Source organism: Trichoderma atroviride, chromosome 7, assembly GCF_020647795.1.
Source record: "Trichoderma atroviride chromosome 7, complete sequence".
In the NCBI taxonomy this organism is placed as follows: domain Eukaryota; kingdom Fungi; phylum Ascomycota; class Sordariomycetes; order Hypocreales; family Hypocreaceae; genus Trichoderma; species Trichoderma atroviride.
In genome coordinates, this window is record NC_089406.1 from 281,392 (window position 1) to 300,616 (window position 19,225).

A 19,225-nucleotide genomic window follows, 5' to 3' on the forward strand; every position below is an offset into this window, starting at 1 on the left:
AACCACTAATATAGTATAAAAATATATACTATAGATAAGGATTCTAGTTATTAAACCGCTTTAGTTAATCTAGTAACGCTTTTACTCCCTATAGTTGTTTTAGACTAGATTGCTCTTGCGCTATCTTACAGCGGTTATTATAGCGATCTTACAGTGGTTGTTATAGCAGGCGTTTGCTAACTAAGGATCCTATACAGTTGTACGGTCCCGTGCGCCTATGGGGCGCCTAAAAATGCTGACTAATCACTGCTGGTGATTGCTTATCACGTGACTCTCTTTACGGTCGCTCACCTTTTGGCATCGTGTATCGCGGGCATTTCTATTCACGGCAGCCAGCATCCTCTTCGCCCACAGCAACACCATTATCTCGCAGCATCTCAGATTCCATCTCGCCCATCTCGCCCATCTCGCCCATCTCGCATCTCATCCGCACGCATTCCACATGCCTCGTCCCCCGCCATGACGGACTCTGCAGCATCGCCAGCCCGAGACGCCCCCAGCGAAAGCGACGATGCGACGCAGCCTGTTTCCTCGCCCGGGTCAGTGAAATAGATCTTAGGCGCCTATCGAGCCTTGTGCTTGTGTGGAGAGCCGTGCCGTTCTGCTCATGGCATGCTGCAGTAGACAGTTGTCTGCTAAACAAGACCGGGAAATTCCTATTCATACCTGGCACGTTTGTCGTCACCGCCAAATCTGTCAGAATGGTAGGGGCCTTGTTGGCCGCGGATAGCGAGTAGCGGTTCGTCGTTTATCGCGATGGACCTGCGTAAGGCACTTGCTCGCGATTCTCATCGCCGTGCGATACCTTGCTCCTATCTTGCCTCCTTATGCCAGTACTCTCTCTGCAGAATGCCATCTTGCGGACCGGCGAGACTTTTCCTAATCACCCTTTCACTTGGACTTGGCATCGCACCTTTCATCATGAGCGATACGGATACACGGCCGAGCTTGCCCTCGCTACTGTGTGGTTTACTGACGCATTAACTTTCAGGTACCCTTACGTGACCCAAGACGACAATGAATCAGATGCTTCCGACCATGATGAAAGCAAAGTGAAGAATGAGCACGACGACGAAGAGTCTACCGAGTCGGATTCCAGTCAAGAGAATGAAGAGGCCTCACAAGTCGATGTGACTTGTGGACAGACAGTGATATCTTGGAAGAACGCCAATGGCCGAATCGAATGCACTGACGATCTATCTTTTGATCTATACATGGACGTCTCAACCAATACTGCGATTTTCAAACTGTATGGCTACATTCTTCTCAAAGGCAATAGAGGCAAAAGTGGCAAGCAGGCCATTTATTTATTCATACATCCTGAGAGCATCCGATCCATCACTCTGGAGACTGTCCATGATGCGCCATCTCGACCATTGACCAATCTTGGATCCAACTACCACTCGTTGTGTTTCTTTTTGACGAAAGAGCCTCGTCTCGTTGTCCCTCACGACAGTATTCTAGAGTCCAGACCGAAGACTGCAGCCCTCCTAGATTCAATCCAAGCCTTGGCTACCATGATGGATTTTACCGTTTCCTTCAGCAATACCGACATTACCGCATCAGTCCTGCACAGCCTAAGATTAGTCGCTTCGGTTTTCTCACCAACAGCCAACAGCAATCGGCCGTCTACGAATATCAGACGCGCCAATCTCAGTGCTTTGTATGCTGGCAAAGGTGGTGAAATTGTTCACACGAATGATGCGACCGCCAATGCCGCAGTGCTACCACCTCCATTATATACCGAAGCCACGCCTGGCCCAAGCCAGATCTCCAGTTCGTTCTCATCACTCGGACATTCTACGAATTCCTAACGCTAACCTAGCTATTCTAGATAAACGTAAACGTGTGAACTCTGACATTGATGATGATCGCTCTCCCGGTGTCAACAACCAAATTTTACACCTTCTCAAAAACATCTGTGCTCGCCTCGATACTATGGATGACCGTATGAGCCGGCTTGAAGATAAAGTGACGGAGGCACTGGATGCTGACCGCACCTCATGCCGATACGGAACGGAAGAAAGAACAGAAATAATAGAAGCGGTCGACAATAGAATTGATGACTGCATCACTGACCTAAAGGTCGAATCTCACGACATACTCCAGGAACTCAAAGAAGAGGTTGACGACACACTGGAGCGACTAGATAATGAGGCAAGCGATAAGATAGAACAGCTAGAGAATGAGATAGACGAGAACACCACAAAGCTAGTGGAGAAGTATTTGAAGAAGAAGCTGTCAAATGCGAGCTTGCGAGTGGACGGGACTGTGTTCTTGGACATTTAGACATCGCAGAGTTACTTGGCCAATCTCCTGCAACTACAATACCATACGAGTCTCTGGGCTTTTACTTCTTCAGTGTATTGACTTTGTGATACTTCATGACTCCTTTCACCTCGAGATGTACCATAATCACTGCCTGTACTGTTACAACTATATGTCAGACAGCTTCGTTGACACAAATTGTAAACATCCTCAAGATAGTTGCCTTGGTTTTATTTAGTCGAAGTCTCAAGTCAACGTCATTATATGAGCTGAGTTTTGCAAGACGCGCGCAAACGCTAAAATTACACGTCGGAAGTCTCAAAACAATTCTTAGATCCGTGCAATAGCATACGCAAATGATTCCTGCATCCCAGACCTCAAGCCGCATCGTCATATATGAGCAGTACTCTAATTCTAGCCGTCTTCGTGTGATGTGGCAGAGCTATAATACCACAGCCTCCAAAATTGAGTGATATAGCAGCATAGCGACGCCTCCTGCACTCGAGAACTGATGGAATTGAGATAATAGTACGGATGGAAAATCAGGTCAAGTGCTAACGCAAGCGGATATCCATACTGATATCGAGATTTTTGAATCATCGGCTGGTGACAATAGAACACAACACAGAATATCACCTTGCTCTGAATATGGGCCTGTTGTTGTGGAGCTTGATTTTCCTCCTCCTCTTGCGACTCCTGTTGGAGCATTGCGTACGTCGTATCCATCACATCTACTACAACGGATTTGGCCGTTGATGCATGAGAGCCCACAAATGTATTACGTTTCAAGAACCAGGCTTAAGAGTATTATAGTATATTTCTGGGAATACTTCTATCGAAATGCATGAAGAAAGAGAAACTTTCCGTTTTTGTAGTTTCATGTTTTACTTTTCGTCAAAATTTTGACCCATAAAACAACTAAACGCCAGTACAATCGCTTGCTCAATTCGTCTGTTCTAATACACCCACGGCAGCTCATTTCCGTACTGGTGGTCAAAAGGAACGTGTTCAAACTTGAAAGACTTGGAGACCATGGTAGGTACGCGGGCAGCAGCATTCGTGCTCATAGCCTCAAGTAACGGCCCGCTACTATCCACAGCTGATTCAAGGTTGAAGCGGGACAGTCGCTGCCAAACACCAACTTTGCCCTCCAACTCGCTTTGATACGTGCTAAATGCCTTATTGACCTCTTTTGTAGTGGGATCTGGGTTGTTCTGCAGGAGGGACGCAAGTTTATTGGTGAGAGTTGCTGCAGCTTCCATGCCAACATTCGCAGCCACGCCCTGCTTCGGGGAGATCTGCATTGCGAGACTTGTTAGCTTACAGAAGAATGACAATAACGGGAGTCAATATACATGCCTTGTGAACAGCGTCTCCAACCATGGCGATGCGATCATAATGCCAGAGGTTGCAAACGCCTTCTTCAAAGTTTGCGGTGCCTTGGGCGTAGCGCTTGTCCCATATATCTTTGAAAGCAACTTGGGGTGTTAGTTTGGCGTCATAAAACTCTGCAACGTCGTCATCTGTAACGACCGATGAGAAGGGGATTTTGGTCGTGGTTGACGGAATGCGTTTGTAAATGAACATGTGAGTTTCCTTTTGAGAGGGAAACGCTTGAATCAACCACCCATCGCCATGCACTTCAATGCCTTGCCCTGAGCTTATGCCTTCCACTAATGGGCCTCTTCCGAAAACTCCTTTGTATGAAGCCTTGAAAGGGTTTTGCGGAAACAGGCCCTTGGGTGCTTGCTGGCGAATCTGATCACGGACCGTACTCCAAATTCCGTCCGCACCAATAACAATAGACCCATCATAGCTGGTGCCGTCTGTGAACTCCACGGTTACACCTTTTTCTTGAGTAATGATGTTATTGAGCTGCTTCCCGGTGAAGATATGATTCTCGGGGTCTTCAAGACCGCTAAGAAGCGTATTGGCAAGACTACCACGGTCCGTAACAACGACAGGGTATCCATGACTAGGGAAGAAGGAGTTAGTTAAGAGAAATTGACGAAAATGCAAAAGGGAGAAAGGAGAAGTGAAAGACTGCTTTATATCGCTTACATCTTGTGAGTCATGGAAAAGATTGTGTCTGCACTCAGTTGCTCTCCTGAAGGAGCACTGTGAATTATGCCCGTCATGGGATGAGATACTTCTCTCAGCTTATCAAGAAGGCCCAACTGATGCATCATCCTAGTGACTTGAGGCCACAGAAAGATACCAAAGGCAGTAGTTGGAGGGATAGTAGGTCGCTTTTCAAAAAGCAAGTAATCGATTCCGGATCTTTGTAGGCCATTTGCAAGAAAAAGCCCAACGGGACCGCCCCCAATGATAATCACTTTGAAAGCCATGGTAGAAAACAAAAAGGGCAAAGTAGTCAAACTACTAAGGTCTCGTGTAGAGTAGTGTCAGAAGCCACGTGAATATAATAACAAAATGTGTGGTTAAGACAGAGCTTTGCAAGGAGAGTTCTAGAGCACTTGGTGAAATAAAACTGAAAGTAGAGAGAGAGAGAGAGAGAAGGCCACAAATCCTTTTATCATAAGCACTTGGAGTATAAACAAGTAAACAGTATGCCTAACAACATGGTTTAATGAATCACACGCAAGCTTGATTGCGGGTACCTGAACGAAACATTATTCTCACTGAAAGACCATGTATTTGCTTTATTAAGACTAGTGCTTATTGTAACATAGGAAATAACAATTAACGGGTCATATCTTGCTCAACTTCTTCTATATACTTGACACAATAATAAAGGGTATACTACATATAGCTTTCAACCAAGAACTGTTTGATTATTGCTTCTCTCCCTTGACATTTTTCAATCTATACTAGGATTCTCTTCATCGCGACTTCTTATTAGCCAATAAGTCGCCGACAATGATCTCATATTACCGGTTGTTCAACATCGTATTTCGCACATGTAAGATAATAAGATGACGTGACGGTCTAATCCTATCCATCCCTGCTTGGGTTTAAAAGAGATTTACAGGTTGCTGATTACGTGGAATGTACCTTGTCTTTCGTGTTTGGATTAGATGCCACAGTCCTAGCTGAAAATGGCCAAAGTTCTAGGCAAACACCCAGTCTTTTGCGCCATCTTGTGTTGATTGGTGGCTGTAGGATGCTCGTGCATATTACAATAAGAGCACTAATGTAAGGTGTTTAGATAGGGAGATTGGTGTGTGTGTGTGGTGCCGTGTACTTCTGTCATGGTTCTTTTGTCGACTTTTGCCTGGGTACAGAAAGCCACTCGTGGGGTGGGCAAATAAACCGCCTGACTGCCATGACGAGCATTTGTGTGGTCGGCGGCGGTGATTTCTTTTCCCCCATGGCTGTAAATGTCCTGTCATGATCCTGGTCGATCTACGTACTTGGCAGATGTAACCCAAAAGATCCCGGTACAACGATAGATTAAAAAGAATTTTCGGGAAAGGATACCCGACTATCCGAAGTAGATTAGGCCGTAATAAAATAGTCTGAGACAGCTGTTAGCACAGCCGTATCCTCCTGCAGGATCGGAGTTGAAGAGCGCTTATATGCTATACCTATCATTGGCTAAATTCGAGTAGGATTGGAAAATATGCCACACTAATCGGGAAAACTCTATCAAGAATAGTGCAGGCCAGGAAGGTCGCTGGTTTTGGCGATAGACTGGGTATCTTACAGAAAGTTGAGAACAGTTGCAATAGGACCTTACGGTAACTGGCTGGCAAACTAGGTCAATAGTGTACGCCGCTCGGGTGCCAAATCAAGTCCGTAGTAGAACGTAGTAGGAGCGGGTTACCGTGCCAGTAAGGTGCCAATAGGTGCCTGCATGGAGCAAGCAGGGTTTCAGAGTGCCAAAGCACCACGGCATTGAGCAACAACCATGTACCCGTACCTATACGAGCAAAAGACACCTGCAAGTTTCAGCATACCTACCGATAGATATCTCGCCATGGTGGCCCAAAAAAGCGGGATTTCTGTTCTGGGAACTGCGGCAGTTTTTTAGCGGGGCCCATCTGGCACCGTAGCGTTCCATGGCACTGTGCCAGCAGGGGCAAGCATTTCAGGAATTGTATTATGCCGAGCCCAGGCACCGTGCCGCTCCTCCATAAGTCTATGCTACAACAGGCTGGGAACTGGCGATTATCTAGCTATGGTGGGTAGAAACTACATAATCTTGACGAATCTAGGTATCATCTACATGTACCCTAGATTCGTTGCAACTAGTCACTATGATATTGACGCAAGCTGATCAATCTGGCTCTCAGCTTCTTCTTACAGCAATAGATGCGCAGGCATGAGCACTTTTTCGATCGGGTGCTGATTAAAGGTCTCTTTGACGTTCAGTAATCAAAGATCTAGGTAGAAATTGTGACGTGTAATTGTCTATATCTATAACTTTAAATAGCTCTACAACATCAATTAACTGTAAAGGTAGTAGAGTCTGCCTGTAGTCTAAAAACTCTCTTCTGAATCAATACATAAACTACACATATGTTCTATGCTACAGTAGACCGCCTTTTGAATACAACAGACACAAGGTGAAAAAGAAAAGGAGGCCAAAACATATCAAACCAAAGGAAATAGTAGATAAGGATAGTAACATTGAAGGATTGAAGGATGGATAAAAAGCATAAAACAAGAATAAAATACGAAAATGAAGCAGGGTAAGTGATAACAGGAACAGTATAAACTCACGAAGAAATAAAAGCATATACTGTACAGCTTCTAATTTGATTATGAATATATTACTTATTATCTTATAGTACATAAGCCCATAAGCGCACTAAGAAGCCTAGGGCCTACAGCTACCCAAGCATACACAGGCTTCTAACTGGAATGACAGGGTATGGGGACTTTGTTGGGTAGTACAAGAGATTTGGACACGACACGAGACCTCGCTGCAAGTTCCGAGCACCCGAGTCTCCAGGACACTTCATCGAATGCGTAATGACCGAACCCTTCTTCCCGAAGTTACCAAACAAAGACTTGCTAGAGATTTACACCCCCTCTCCCTTACTTTCTGTAGAGGATAGTACATCAAGAAGAGTAGTCTATTGTAATAACTGTAGAGCCAAGCTCAACGGAAGGATTCAGTGGATCGTTCATCTAATACCCATTACATAATCATGTTGTCGGTTCAACCACACTGCACTGTTCCTTCCAACACTCTAGGACTTGAGTGGCTATAAAGACTTTTAGAAAGCAGTAGTGTATGCTAGCTTTGATCCCTAGGCCTTAGATTTTAAGTTGATCGCTATTAGTTTTCTTTTGTTTATTCAAGATGTACTAGTAGGGCCATGCAACGTTAGCCTCTGCGGACGCTAGTTGTTCCCCCCTCCTCAGCTTGTCACTAGTTTAGTTCTTTACCATCATCACAGTTCTCAGCCACTGTCACTTTTGCTTCCTCGAGTTTTAGTGTCTTCGGTTATTGAGATAGTTCGCCTTGTTTCTCACGCTCCTTTGCGACCCCTGTCTTTGTCATCCTCACCATCCAAGTCAGCTGCTTCCACACTCCTGTTGCCTACCTAGCTATAGCTTCATGAGATTGGCTTAGTTAAAGGCCGCTAAGAATAGGATAAATATATAGTTAACAAATGAAATAAGCACGCTACGCATCGGCAGCATGCATATAAGATGCTTTTTACCAATATTGTCTAGTCCGAATTCTCATTGGAAGAGGGAATTGGATTGATTAGTTAGCCACACATGTATAAGGCTTATATGAGACATGTCTAAATTCTTACAATAGTGCGAGTTAGTACCTACTAGTAGCTTAAGCATGGATAGGATAAAGCCAAGGATTCAAAAAAGGATTTGGGCTCCCGATATTGGTATTGATAATGTATTATCAATACCTAGGTAACAACCGGTTAGAGCTCTTAATGCAGTAGGAGTGTAACTGCCATTCTTGTATACTTGTTGAGATCACGTCTGAACTATTTAAACATTGGTATATTTTGACAATTTTGACAATTCTTTCTTTATTCTTCACCCTCTGTCTTGAGATCAAAGAAGCTTGTTTAAGACTCACGTTAGAAGTTTTGTAAATACATTCGAGACTACTTCATCATGGCTGAAATTAGCAATGATCCCGCGCCTCCAAGCGGCATTGATATCATGAAACCCTCGGTTGCTCGGATGGTATGTTTTATAATACTTCAGATAATCCAAATTTCTAACCAAATTTAGTACGATTTTTATCTTGGTGGCAAAAACAACTTTGAGTCAGATAGAGCTGCTGTGCTTGCTGCCAAAGAGGCGAACCCGCAAATCTTTGAGATGGCTATTGAAGGTCGCCATTTCTTGCGCCGCGTCATTCGATATATGTGTTACCAAGGCATTACTCAGTTCATCGACATTGGTTCTGGTCTACCCAGCGCAGATAACACACATCAAATAGCCCAGAGAGTTACTCCTGGTGCTCGTGTTGTCTACGTGGATATTGACGAAGCTGCTGTCGCCTATGGCCAGCAAATCCTCAGTGAAAATCCGTCAACTACGTTTATCCATGGCTCAGTGCTTGAACTGGACCACATCTTGGGCCACCCGGAGACCAAGAAACTCATTGACTTTTCGAAGCCAGTTGGCGTTGTCATGATGGGACTGGTGCACTTCTTTTCAATTGACACGGGTCGCGACACCTTCTCAATTTTGAAGAAGAACCTTGCTTCAGGCAGCATGATTAGCATCACTCATGGGGTAACAGATAACCTGAGTGAAGAAGTCGTGCAGAAGATTCTCGCTGCATACGCAAGAACTCCTACGCCACTGATTATGCGACCACTGGCCGACGTTGAGCAAATCATTGAGGGCTTTGAGAAGGTAGAGCCGGGTGTTACTTTGATTCATGAATGGAAGCCAGATATGGCCGAAGAGGGAGAGGCGGAGCCTCCGAAAACATATGTTTGGGGAGGAGTCGTGGTCAGGGTATAGCTTGGCGCTTCAACAATCTACCTTTGTTGTCAGATCGACGATAGAATATGGTGCTCTTCTAGACTATAGATCAATTCAAGTAGAACATCTTGAATCTAAGTTATTCATTGCATAGTATCGAAAAGATGATATATTTATTATAACTCATTGCTCCAAGTCTGAACTATCAACAGTAGTCAGATAAAAGCATCGGGTCACAGCACGCCTTTTGCACCGGGTTGTTGTCTGTTTTCGAATCTGAATCCTATGGTATCTTGTTTTCCTTCGGATCTCACAATGTTGCATTAAACTTTAATAGCATCCCTTGCTGGGTCCTGCAGTCTTGCTAGCTCTAGAAGCAAACGATAAGTATAAATACTAAAATCCACAGTCCTGAAAGCCTTGCGGAACCACTCATGGCCTTGCTCTGCAATTTCTTGAGCTCTTTGTTGCCCACGTTGAGTCGATGTGAGATAAAGTACCAGCTCAGGAAGTTCATCCATGCTTTGGCTCACAGGTATATAATGAACCCACGGGATAAGGCGGTCGTCATGCCACTCTTTTAAAAGGGTCTGCTTTAGCGGAGTTGATTTGGACGCCAGGAGCTTATAATATCGCCCGCTAATACCGTTTCCATCGATATCAAACACAAGCTTTGACCGTAAGGCTGCGTCCTTATGAGCCCATGATTTTGGACTGAAAAAGTTGCGCTGGCTTTTGCACTGTTTCCAAGTGCACTGAAAGATCCGAGTGAAGGAAACGTCGAATAGCCTCCGATCCAAAATGGACGATTTTATTCGTTGAATGTATCCACCTCTCTTTTGCAAATAAGAATGCTGTCTATAGCCCAAGTTCTGGCCCAGCGAAATGAATCGTTGCCTGTGGTAGCTTCGCCAGTTGTCGTCCGTGGCAAAGCCTCCTGTTGTCGAACCAGCCCAATAGAGTTTGTTGGCCTTTTGATCCCAAGGGATATCGGAATTTTCCTCATATTGGAATTCGGATTCCAGGTAGGCAGGACTAGGATACAGTATATCGGCCATAGTTGAGAGAGTACCTGTCGATAGAAGAGGGACTAGGCCTTCGATTAGGTTAAAAGATACCGGGCTCATGATAAGGCCGTGTTGTTGCTCATATTCGGGGTGTTGGCACAAATCTATTGCTGAGCTAGAGTTGGAGACGAACGGTAAACCGAAAGTTAAAGCCTCACTTTTCTCGATCGCGTATCCATTCTTGTGTGATTCGCATGGTTGAATGATAGTTCTGTAGACGGGCTGATGAGACAAGTTTGTTAGATTGAACCGCTGATCTTGATAATGCTGTCCTGTTGTTAATTGCGGTGGGACAACGACTCTTGGCTCATCCAAGTGATTGACAAAGAATCTTATACGTGGCAGATCAAGCTGCAAGTCTCCCAGTAGTGTATCGAACATCCACGAGATATGTCTATCCCAGGAGCGATAAGGATGAGTACACGAAGTCTGAGCTTCTCGAGCACTAAACGTGCAGTCCCATGTTTCACTGTGTGTGTCGTTTTGTAAAGCGCTCATGGTGTCCATGATATCTTTGCCACTCAATTTTAGAAAAGGTAGAAGGTTTTTGGTCATTGTGTCGAATTCATCGATGATAGGAGAATTGTTCGTAGCAGCAAACTCGTACCATGCTCGAAAGCCAGGTGGAGGTTCCACTCCATACCGACGAATATATTCGTCATGAGCTGCAAGGTAGCTTTGAGACTGCATTCGCTTCATATTTTCGAAACCTTCTTTGGCGCTATTTATCATGGCCTCGACCGGGTGACTGGGAGAATCATCAAAGCTGAGTTGAGCCGCGGACTTTAGCGAATTAATGGCGACAGTATTCTGTATGTGCGGAACAATAACAAGAAGTGGAAGAACCCACAAAACTTGCTTATAGTTCATTTGCCTGGGCAGCATATGGATAATTTGGCCGATGGCAAAAAGTGTGCTTGAGATGCAAAAGATCACATGCATATTCGTAGATAGTGCAGAGAAGTCAATCATGGCGACAATGCTAAATGTTTGTATGGCGGTGGCAACAGCCACAGAGCTTTGCTGAGCCTTTGCAAAATGTCAAAAGGGCTTCCGCGTGAGTATGAAGAAGATGCGTAATGCAGACTTACTGTACGTATTAAAAAGACCCAGGACAGAGCCTTTCCAACGCCTGGTGCTATTGCGGCCACCAAATTACTCAAGCTGAAGCCAAATAAGCAAGATTCTATCCCCACCCCAATGAGCAGAAGAACGACAGCCCGCGATGAGAGAGATGAGACGGAACTTTCGTCTATGATGAGCGGAAAGGCGTTGGTAGATGTCTTCCTTCTGGGAATCATTGCCATGTAAACAAGAAGGAGAACCGTGGCCGGAATGACAGATATAATGGATTTGTGATAGTCACTACTCGCCAAAGCAAGCATTGGCATTGTAGAAAATATCACAACTTTCCATGTCTCAACTTTGCTGCCTCGCGCTTGTAGCGAAACAGGAATTGTCGTCAAAAAGGAGTCAGCCTGAAATCGCCTTTGCAATAGCAACAGAACAGGCGTTAAAACCGGCTAGGCATTTGTTTAGTCGAATATGCGTGTCATTTTCATGGAGACAACGTACAAAAAATTGGATCACTCTGTTCTCCGTCTTATATGCACATGAAAAGGCAATGGATAGAGCAATGATCCACAAAGAGCCCGGCGCTTTGGACTGGGCAGTATTCTTTTCTGAGTAAGAACCGCTAATTTCGGATTTTAGATCGCTATATTTCACAGTCCTGAAAAGGGCGGGCAACATCATCCAGCATAATAGCTCAGAGTATATCTCGGATCTCGTCGATGAAGTATATTCCGTGAAAATGGTGCACAGTAGGGCCGCCCAAACCGTCCCCGTTATGGGATCCCTGAACTTCAAATGTGGCTCCCACATGGTTGCGATTTGCTCTGTCGGGCGTGCGGTCTGACGAAAGCCCCAAGATAATTAAGAAGTCTTGCCGAAGAATGAACGTATGTATCAAGTCATACTTGCAATTTCTTCCTCGATCAGGTATTCGGTTATTATTGGTGCCATGCTTCGCATTCAATTGCTCTATGCGCAGCGCAGCAATTAGCTCCACTGTGCACGACAGCCATTTAGGGGCTGTGTAGCTTCTTTATACGCTTTTGCGACCACTCTCTTGACACGAAACCTCCTTCACATTCGGTCTTTAACGAGGCTAAGATCCACAACGGCTGCGACCCAAAATGGCTAAGTTGTTATTAACCCCTGAAGGCCATTACGGTCTCGGCGGCCAACAAACAGCCTGTGGCAAAGAATGGCTCGAGTGCCATGCTAGAACATGATGACTTTGAGCGAGCACAGTAAAGGGCAGACTTTAAAGCAGCTGCGTAGGTGATCAGCTTGTATATCGTTTTTTCGAGAGGGAGATAAACCACGTTGATAGGCTAGGCCGAGTTAAGAGATGCAGAGTAGAGGAAATGAAGTCCTACGCCGAGACTAAACATTGTAGAACAGACGAGGTAAAGTTGTTAGTACGTGAGCTTTTATTGGGTCGATCAGTTAACTACAGGCTGGCATGGGAGAAGATGCTGCTGAGCATTGCATCGATATTTTGAGGATATGGCACTGATCAACAGATTTCCAGATTGGTCACAGCGGCTGTTCCACTGACGCCCGCTGCACTGCACAAAGGCTGTGCTCAATAGGTATTGCACAGCATGCAAGACGCCTGTAGGATGATGGCTGTGGTAGCGTTTCAAGCAGGATGCGACTTGGCGACGTCTCGGCTCCCCCTTTTAGCATAGCCACTATTGAAAGAGCGCTAGCCGGCAACTAGACAAAATAAGAAGAGCGCGGAGTTCTTGGCTTGCTTGGGAACATTGAAGTGGGGTAAAAACTTCGCGAAACGGCCTGTTCCATTGGTCGATAACAGGTCTGGTGAGTGTAATATTTCCCCAATACGAGGAAACCAACGGCTATAGCGCTTGGCATTTCCACCAGGGGCTGGTTTCTACTCAAGCACTGCTCTTGGCATGAATAACAGTAGTGATCAGAGAATCTTCCGTGCTCTAAAGTCCCCGTTATGAAGCTGTCATTCCTGCGTCAGCAGATCTAAATCCTTCCTTGGCTGCCGGCGATAGAGATCGATGATCGATGATCGAGGATCGCTTCCTTTGACCGATGGTTGGTGTAGTATCCATATTCCTGGGGGAGCAGCTCCACTGGGGAGTTGACTCTGCAACTGGTGCTCTTAACCTAGACTTGTAAACAAATATGCTCACAAACAAAGTTGATGTGTACATTTACGCCCGCAATATGCCTTGTTAGTTTTCTAAAGCTGTGTCAACTCCTAGAAGTTGCAGCAAAGCAGATTCCATCCAGCCTTTAAATTAATACAAAAAGAGTTTGTTTAGCAACGCTAGAAGCAGGTGACTTTTCGAAACCAAGTTGGGCGAAATGGTGGGCCATGGCAACATCCGCCCTTTGGTAGCCCAATCTACATTGCTTATACCTTTAATACATTGTACTCTACTCTTCTGTAAAGATTCTACAATACATGTTAATCCTGTGCCTGACGAGGATAAGGTTCTGCCGGCGACGCCTTTGGATCATGCCGGACCACTATAATTCCGGCCCGAGCATGCACTTGGAAGCACCTCGGAAGTCGGAAAGTGCGGCCTCGTCATCTTTTGCCCTTTGAACCAAATCCTCTGCATCCTCCGTCATAATCGAAATAGATGCACTCTCTTGATGCGTGGGCCGTGCTGGACATGTCGCAAGCGCACTATTCAGTGCGATCAATCCCGCTTTCCATGCGCCAAATGTGAGAAGGCGGGGCTGGAATGCCTCGATAAAAGACCATTGAGATGGGTGAAAGGCGTAGCAATTCGCGGTAAGATGAGGGGACAAGGTTTCGACACAAATAAATCACCTCTAGCACAGCCTAGGCGAAAACAACTGTTGCCAAATGCCCAGAAAGGGTGGGCTATGGAAGCTGGTCCTTCGCCTGCGTTGCCGGATCCTCATGTAAGCAGCGTGGAGAGATTTTATATCGACTACTGTGAGTTGGCGCTAGCTTGACGGAGGGAGCTTTGCTTTGACGAGTATGCTGATATCAATGTAGACGAAAAACGTGTTTGCAAACTGTACATCTTGTACGACAGTGACAGCAACCCTTTCCGCAAATTACTTCCTTACGCTCTGGAAGATGTGGCTTTGCAAAAGTCCATAGTCGCTCTGGCAGCGCGGCACTTTGCCAACACGGGATATTCTTTTGATCGGATAGAGGCGAATAGTTCACATCGATATGAAAAAGCTGAACTATCTGCACTGCAGTTCAAAAAGCAATCTATAGATGCTCTATCCCGTTCACTGTCGCATACAGAGTCCTGTAAGAAGGATGCGACACTGGCAAGTATCTTATTACTGATATTTCTTGACCTTCTCGAGTCGGGGATTGATGGCTGGAGTTTGCACATTCAAGGTGCCAAAGTCATACATCAGTTACTAGCCGAGCTGGGCTCCAATGGCGATACCAAGGTAGACCATGGGCAGACGGCCACGGAGATAAGACAGTTCATCACCAGGCAGCTTTTTTTGTACGCAAATTTCTTTTCTCCACATCTTGAACCTTTTTTTTACTGACAGCTACAGAATTGAAACACTCGGAACCGCGTTTTCAAGTTCGACGCCAGTATTTGAAAGCCCTGTCGAAGGTCAAGAGAGCATACACCAAGAATCCATTGTGAGGAGCTTTTTGGGATGCCCCGAATTCATTTTAAGAGCGATATCGTTCTTTTCCAATCAGCGAGCTCTTATGGAATCTCAAAGAAGTACTATCGATACCATCGCCATGCTCGAATTGACTGAAGAGTTCAACTGCTTTGAATGGGCATCGAATTTCCAGCAACCCGAACCGTCTTCCACCAAGGAAATCGATCAGCTCTGTATGCTATCCCAAGCCTACAAAAATGCTGCTTTGCTATATGGAAGGCATGTCCTTGGCCCATGGACAGACACAACGCGAAATGATGAGTTGGTATCTCAATTGCTTCGTCTGGTGGAAACTCTTAAAAACAATGCGACATTGTTTAAGTGCCTTCTCTGGCCGACGTTTATGGCCGGTCTTGGTAGCCAAGCACAAAGCCAAAAAGATGCTGTCATCGGACTTCTAGGGAGTCTCTGGGATTCGACGAATTGACTAAATGTGATTAGTGCTTCGAAAATTCTGCAAGACTACTGGAAAAAGAAAGAACAGACAGACACTCGAATACAGGGGACGACTGGCATAGACGAGTTGGCTTATGGCTGGCTTCTTATATAGCTTTGCAAAAACGGCCATGCTTGAAACAGGGTCGCTATAGTAATTTATCTGCGAGGATTATGAGCAATGTACATTCCTGACAAACTGCACGACACGAAGTTGAAGTAACATTAACACGATGCCTCAAGATATGTCTTTTTCGCTAAGCCTTTGAGTTGCAGAGTTCTGGAAGTAAGGGTTATTTTAAAGAATGGTCGCCGGTAGCATTATCCCTAAAGCAAAACAACTGAAACTCCATTCACTTTTGATAGGCTGCTTTGGAAAGTTCGAATGTGGAATTTGCTGCTTTTGTGAACTATTAAACTTGTGTGGAGAATAGAGTATATATTATATAAAGCAAAATGGAGAGGCTTAGAAATACTATCAAACTACTTTACTCCCATTGCTTCATCAGGGCATTTGTCTCAATCTCATTGTCAAAGTCGACAAGATGCGTCGAATGACACCAGGGCTTCAACGTCTCCTCCCTGCGAATGAACGTAGAGAAGAATGAGCTCCACTTCAGGCGGGGATAAGCTTCGTTGATTTGCGCACGAGTAGTGTCGTGAACCAACTTCTCAAAGTCTTTAACATGCGGGTGAACGCCAGTATTGTCATACGTCGTGGCCAGTTGAATGAGTTGGCCAATGTAAGTAATTGTCCCATCTACGCCCATATCTTCGTGGCGAATGATTCCCTCAGACACAGCCTCTGCCTGATCTTGAGTAGCGCCAAAGTCCTTGACAATACCGAGTGCTTTGATACCTCCATAAATGTCAAAAGACATGCGCGTTGCTGTCAGATTCTCTTCTGTGGTGCCAATATCGTGTAACAAGCATGTCAAAGCCCATGTCGCAGGATTGAGAGAAGCGGCAATTTGGGGAAATTGCTGCTTGGTGATGACCATTCCTGATGCACTGTTAACAAACAAACAAAAGTATAGTCTGAGGGCTCTCTGATATACCGTAGAAGTAGACTCTCATGGAATGGTGCAAAGTTTCGCGAGGTAAAGTTTTCTGTGCATATTCAAAAGTCTTTGCAACGACAGGATCGTCAAACGGAAACTTTACGCTGTCGATTGAAAGAGGCTCCGGGTCGTTGTTGAAAGGCTGGCCACTGAATATTTTACCAGCATTAGCTGGCGTGCTAGTCCAACCGTTGGCTGCAGTTTCGTTCTGGCACATTGTGTCTTTTGTTGAGGGTTGAGATTGTAGTATAAAAGATGAAAGTCTGGGTAGTTGCCTGGTGTGTGTAAGTCTTGTAAAGTGAAGGATAGCGGACACTTTAAATATTTCGTCGCAGCCATCGCTGCAATGACGTACGGATATACCGTTTATAGGTTATAAGCTTGATCAATCCGATACGGCGCCGAGATAGAGTCAAAATGAGAAACTTCTTGTGTATAGCCGGGCTAATTCGGGGTCATAGAAGCTTCCACCGAATTGTGCCTTGTGCTCAGTGAATTTTACTTACCCAATTAGGCAGTTATGACATGTGGGGCTGGAAAGGCTAATAATCGCCACCACGATAATGCGGCATCTCCATCGACTTACAGATAATCTCACTCACACATTATCAGATCATGGCAAGGTAGGTGGGCAGGAGGGTTTCTTTCTTTCAGTTTTTTCTTTGAATTGGCTGAGTTTAACACAATTCCACCATGCACAATAACCCTGATGCATATACGATCGTAAGAGCTTTTCGCAAATCTTTTCATGAATCCTACCTGACTTGTTCAATGCCAAGAGCAGCGTTCGGAAATACTTACTAAATATATATGTTATCTATATATAGAATGAGTAAATCGAAGCATCGTACATCTTTTGGCAGTACCTAAAAGTTACATTTGTTCCGACTAGCTCGAATCTTGAACTTAGTCCCGCTTGATAATCTCTTTTCGATTTATGGAAGCCCCGTCCACAAATACCTTCGCCCTAATGCTCTTTCATGCTTGACCCGAACCCTAAAGCTGCCCCAATGTTAAGTTATCCGAATGCTTAAGCTTCACTCGTGAAGTGATTGATTGGTGTGGATACGATGGATTGGATCCTGGTTCTCCTAGCCAAGACTCATGGCGGATGAGAATGGTGCTGACTAAAATCCCTATGTAGCAAGGCCATGTGTCCTACCTCTTGACTGTTGTAAGTATTGTTGTTGCGCCTGTTTGCGCACTTTTTGCAACTAACTCTCTCATTGTCCGATATTGAAGCTTAGCAGACGAGTCATGGATGCTCCCGAATCACCCGTCCGCCGGCCGAATAGCATGGATCGGGCACTCGTCAAATGTGAAACAGTCAATCAAGTTAACTCGTATCCTAAAAATGTAAATATTATGTTATTAAAACACTCTAACACTCCACTTTGATATTTCTGCCTGCTTTGACTCATTCCAAATCCTTGGAACACCAAATTCACCACTCATGCAGCATCGATGCCCTGGCAGAGATCAGTGCCGTTGACCCGACAAGTCTATCGCACTCTACTATTAGCCTTCTCAGACATCATATCCAGTCTAAGAGCCGCATTAATATTACCTAGCAAGAGAGAGGTTGCTGCATATAACGGTATGCCAGACCAGACTCAGACTAAGTGCAATTTGCGTCTCGACACTCTGACTGAAATGAGACTTTTGAAGAATCTCATCAAAGGCTGGCTCAAGTGAGCTGCAACGGCCATCAGTTGTATTCTAAACTTGGCTATACCGCAACTCTTGCCTCGAGTCTTTTCTATAACTCTGATTTGCCCCCCGTCACTTGGCAAGCAGCCTTAAGAAAGCCTTTACCTAAGGGTTCGAAGGTATACGAGATCTATTGTCCATAATAGGCAAGCAATTCGCTGAATTCTGTCGTCTGCGCGTGGACGCCTTTTTGAGGTTGCGGACAGTGCGGACCATTCTTTCACAGCATTTTTGACTCTCCCCAAGGCTTTAGTATAGCGTGTCTTTTAGGTGGCCCGAAACGCCAACCCAACCGCCGCAGCTTGGCGCAACTCCTACCAACAACCTATCGCACCGTATTATACAATTGAAGGAGGTTGACATATACATGCACATCTACCACTCAATGAGCAGGGGAGAGACTTCAACAGCTTGAAGACAGACGGCTGGCACACGCTAGCGCCGTAATCCGTGAGCTGTACGGCGGGGTGGACGCTCGCCTGCTCGAGTATCTGGATTAGGAATTTGCAGGGGCATTTGAATGCCGTGTCATAGAGGCAGATTGCCATGGGCACATCTTTCGGAATCCAAGGGGGCTTAGAGTTTACCCCAACTCTCTTTTCCACGCTGTACAACCTCCCTGCTCTGACACGCCGACTCCTCGTAGTGTTGCTGTTGGTGCTACTACTGGCGGAGGCGGTGCTGGGAGAGCAACAGCCAAAGCCAGAACTGGAGGAGGGGCGAGAGCTGCTGCTGCTGCTACTGCTTCTCTTTGGCGGCGACTCCTCTTTTACTAATTTCTGCTTGTGAACACAACATGGCCACGGCTTTTCGCTTCTAGACTGAGGGGTATGGCTTGGGCGCCCACACAAAGTCCTTATTACGTAGGCCTTGGCCAATCTTGCCTGTTGGAAGCGGCTTCTTGTCAAGGGGAAGACGCTCCGTGAAAGGAGAATCGGTTGAATGTTCTCCGCTCCAAGGGCATCCAAAAGCGACGTAAAGTTGGGCCGCGCATATTCTAATCCTTTGTCGGGGAACAGCGACATGGCTTCTGTCTTTTCATCTGGATCCAGGGCAGTCTATGTCAGGGGA

The 19,225-nt window shown here is 45.5% G+C and overlaps 6 protein-coding genes across 6 annotated transcripts; 3 read left to right on the plus strand and 3 right to left on the minus strand.

The window, feature by feature from the left end:
* Positions 1 to 827: 827 nt before the first annotated feature.
* TrAtP1_012082 (uncharacterized protein) lies at positions 828 to 2,289 on the plus strand (the record flags this gene model as incomplete). The annotated part of the gene is made up of 2 exons (XM_014090465.2): positions 828 to 1,776; positions 1,835 to 2,289. 2 exons carry the CDS (start codon positions 828 to 830, stop codon positions 2,287 to 2,289), a joined length of 1,404 nt encoding a protein of 467 aa, XP_013945940.1.
* Positions 2,290 to 3,088: 799 nt separating this feature from the next.
* Positions 3,089 to 4,801, minus strand: TrAtP1_012083 (uncharacterized protein). The gene is made up of 3 exons (XM_014090464.2): positions 4,330 to 4,801; positions 3,628 to 4,243; positions 3,089 to 3,566 (listed from the first exon to the last, which is right to left on the minus strand). Exons 1-3 carry the CDS (start codon positions 4,614 to 4,616, stop codon positions 3,225 to 3,227), a joined length of 1,245 nt encoding a protein of 414 aa, XP_013945939.1. The 5' UTR covers positions 4,617 to 4,801; the 3' UTR covers positions 3,089 to 3,224.
* Positions 4,802 to 8,251: 3,450 nt separating this feature from the next.
* TrAtP1_012084 (uncharacterized protein) lies at positions 8,252 to 9,331 on the plus strand. The gene is made up of 2 exons (XM_014090463.2): positions 8,252 to 8,400; positions 8,449 to 9,331. The coding sequence occupies exons 1-2, from the start codon at positions 8,329 to 8,331 to the stop codon at positions 9,190 to 9,192; spliced, it is 816 nt and encodes a 271-aa protein (XP_013945938.2). The 5' UTR covers positions 8,252 to 8,328; the 3' UTR covers positions 9,193 to 9,331.
* On the minus strand, positions 9,308 to 12,293 carry TrAtP1_012085 (uncharacterized protein). Its single transcript, XM_014090462.2, has 3 exons — positions 11,796 to 12,293; positions 11,312 to 11,743; positions 9,308 to 11,249 (listed from the first exon to the last, which is right to left on the minus strand). Exons 1-3 carry the CDS (start codon positions 12,102 to 12,104, stop codon positions 9,477 to 9,479), a joined length of 2,514 nt encoding a protein of 837 aa, XP_013945937.2. The 5' UTR covers positions 12,105 to 12,293; the 3' UTR covers positions 9,308 to 9,476.
* A 1,460-nt stretch (positions 12,294 to 13,753) lies between these two features.
* On the plus strand, positions 13,754 to 15,784 carry TrAtP1_012086 (uncharacterized protein). The gene is made up of 3 exons (XM_014090078.2): positions 13,754 to 14,235; positions 14,299 to 14,773; positions 14,829 to 15,784. The coding sequence occupies exons 1-3, from the start codon at positions 13,926 to 13,928 to the stop codon at positions 15,373 to 15,375; spliced, it is 1,332 nt and encodes a 443-aa protein (XP_013945553.2). The 5' UTR covers positions 13,754 to 13,925; the 3' UTR covers positions 15,376 to 15,784.
* A 24-nt stretch (positions 15,785 to 15,808) lies between these two features.
* TrAtP1_012087 (uncharacterized protein) lies at positions 15,809 to 16,856 on the minus strand. The gene is made up of 2 exons (XM_014090057.2): positions 16,442 to 16,856; positions 15,809 to 16,386 (listed from the first exon to the last, which is right to left on the minus strand). The coding sequence occupies exons 1-2, from the start codon at positions 16,659 to 16,661 to the stop codon at positions 15,872 to 15,874; spliced, it is 735 nt and encodes a 244-aa protein (XP_013945532.1). The 5' UTR covers positions 16,662 to 16,856; the 3' UTR covers positions 15,809 to 15,871.
* Between the last annotated feature and the right edge of the window lie 2,369 nt (positions 16,857 to 19,225).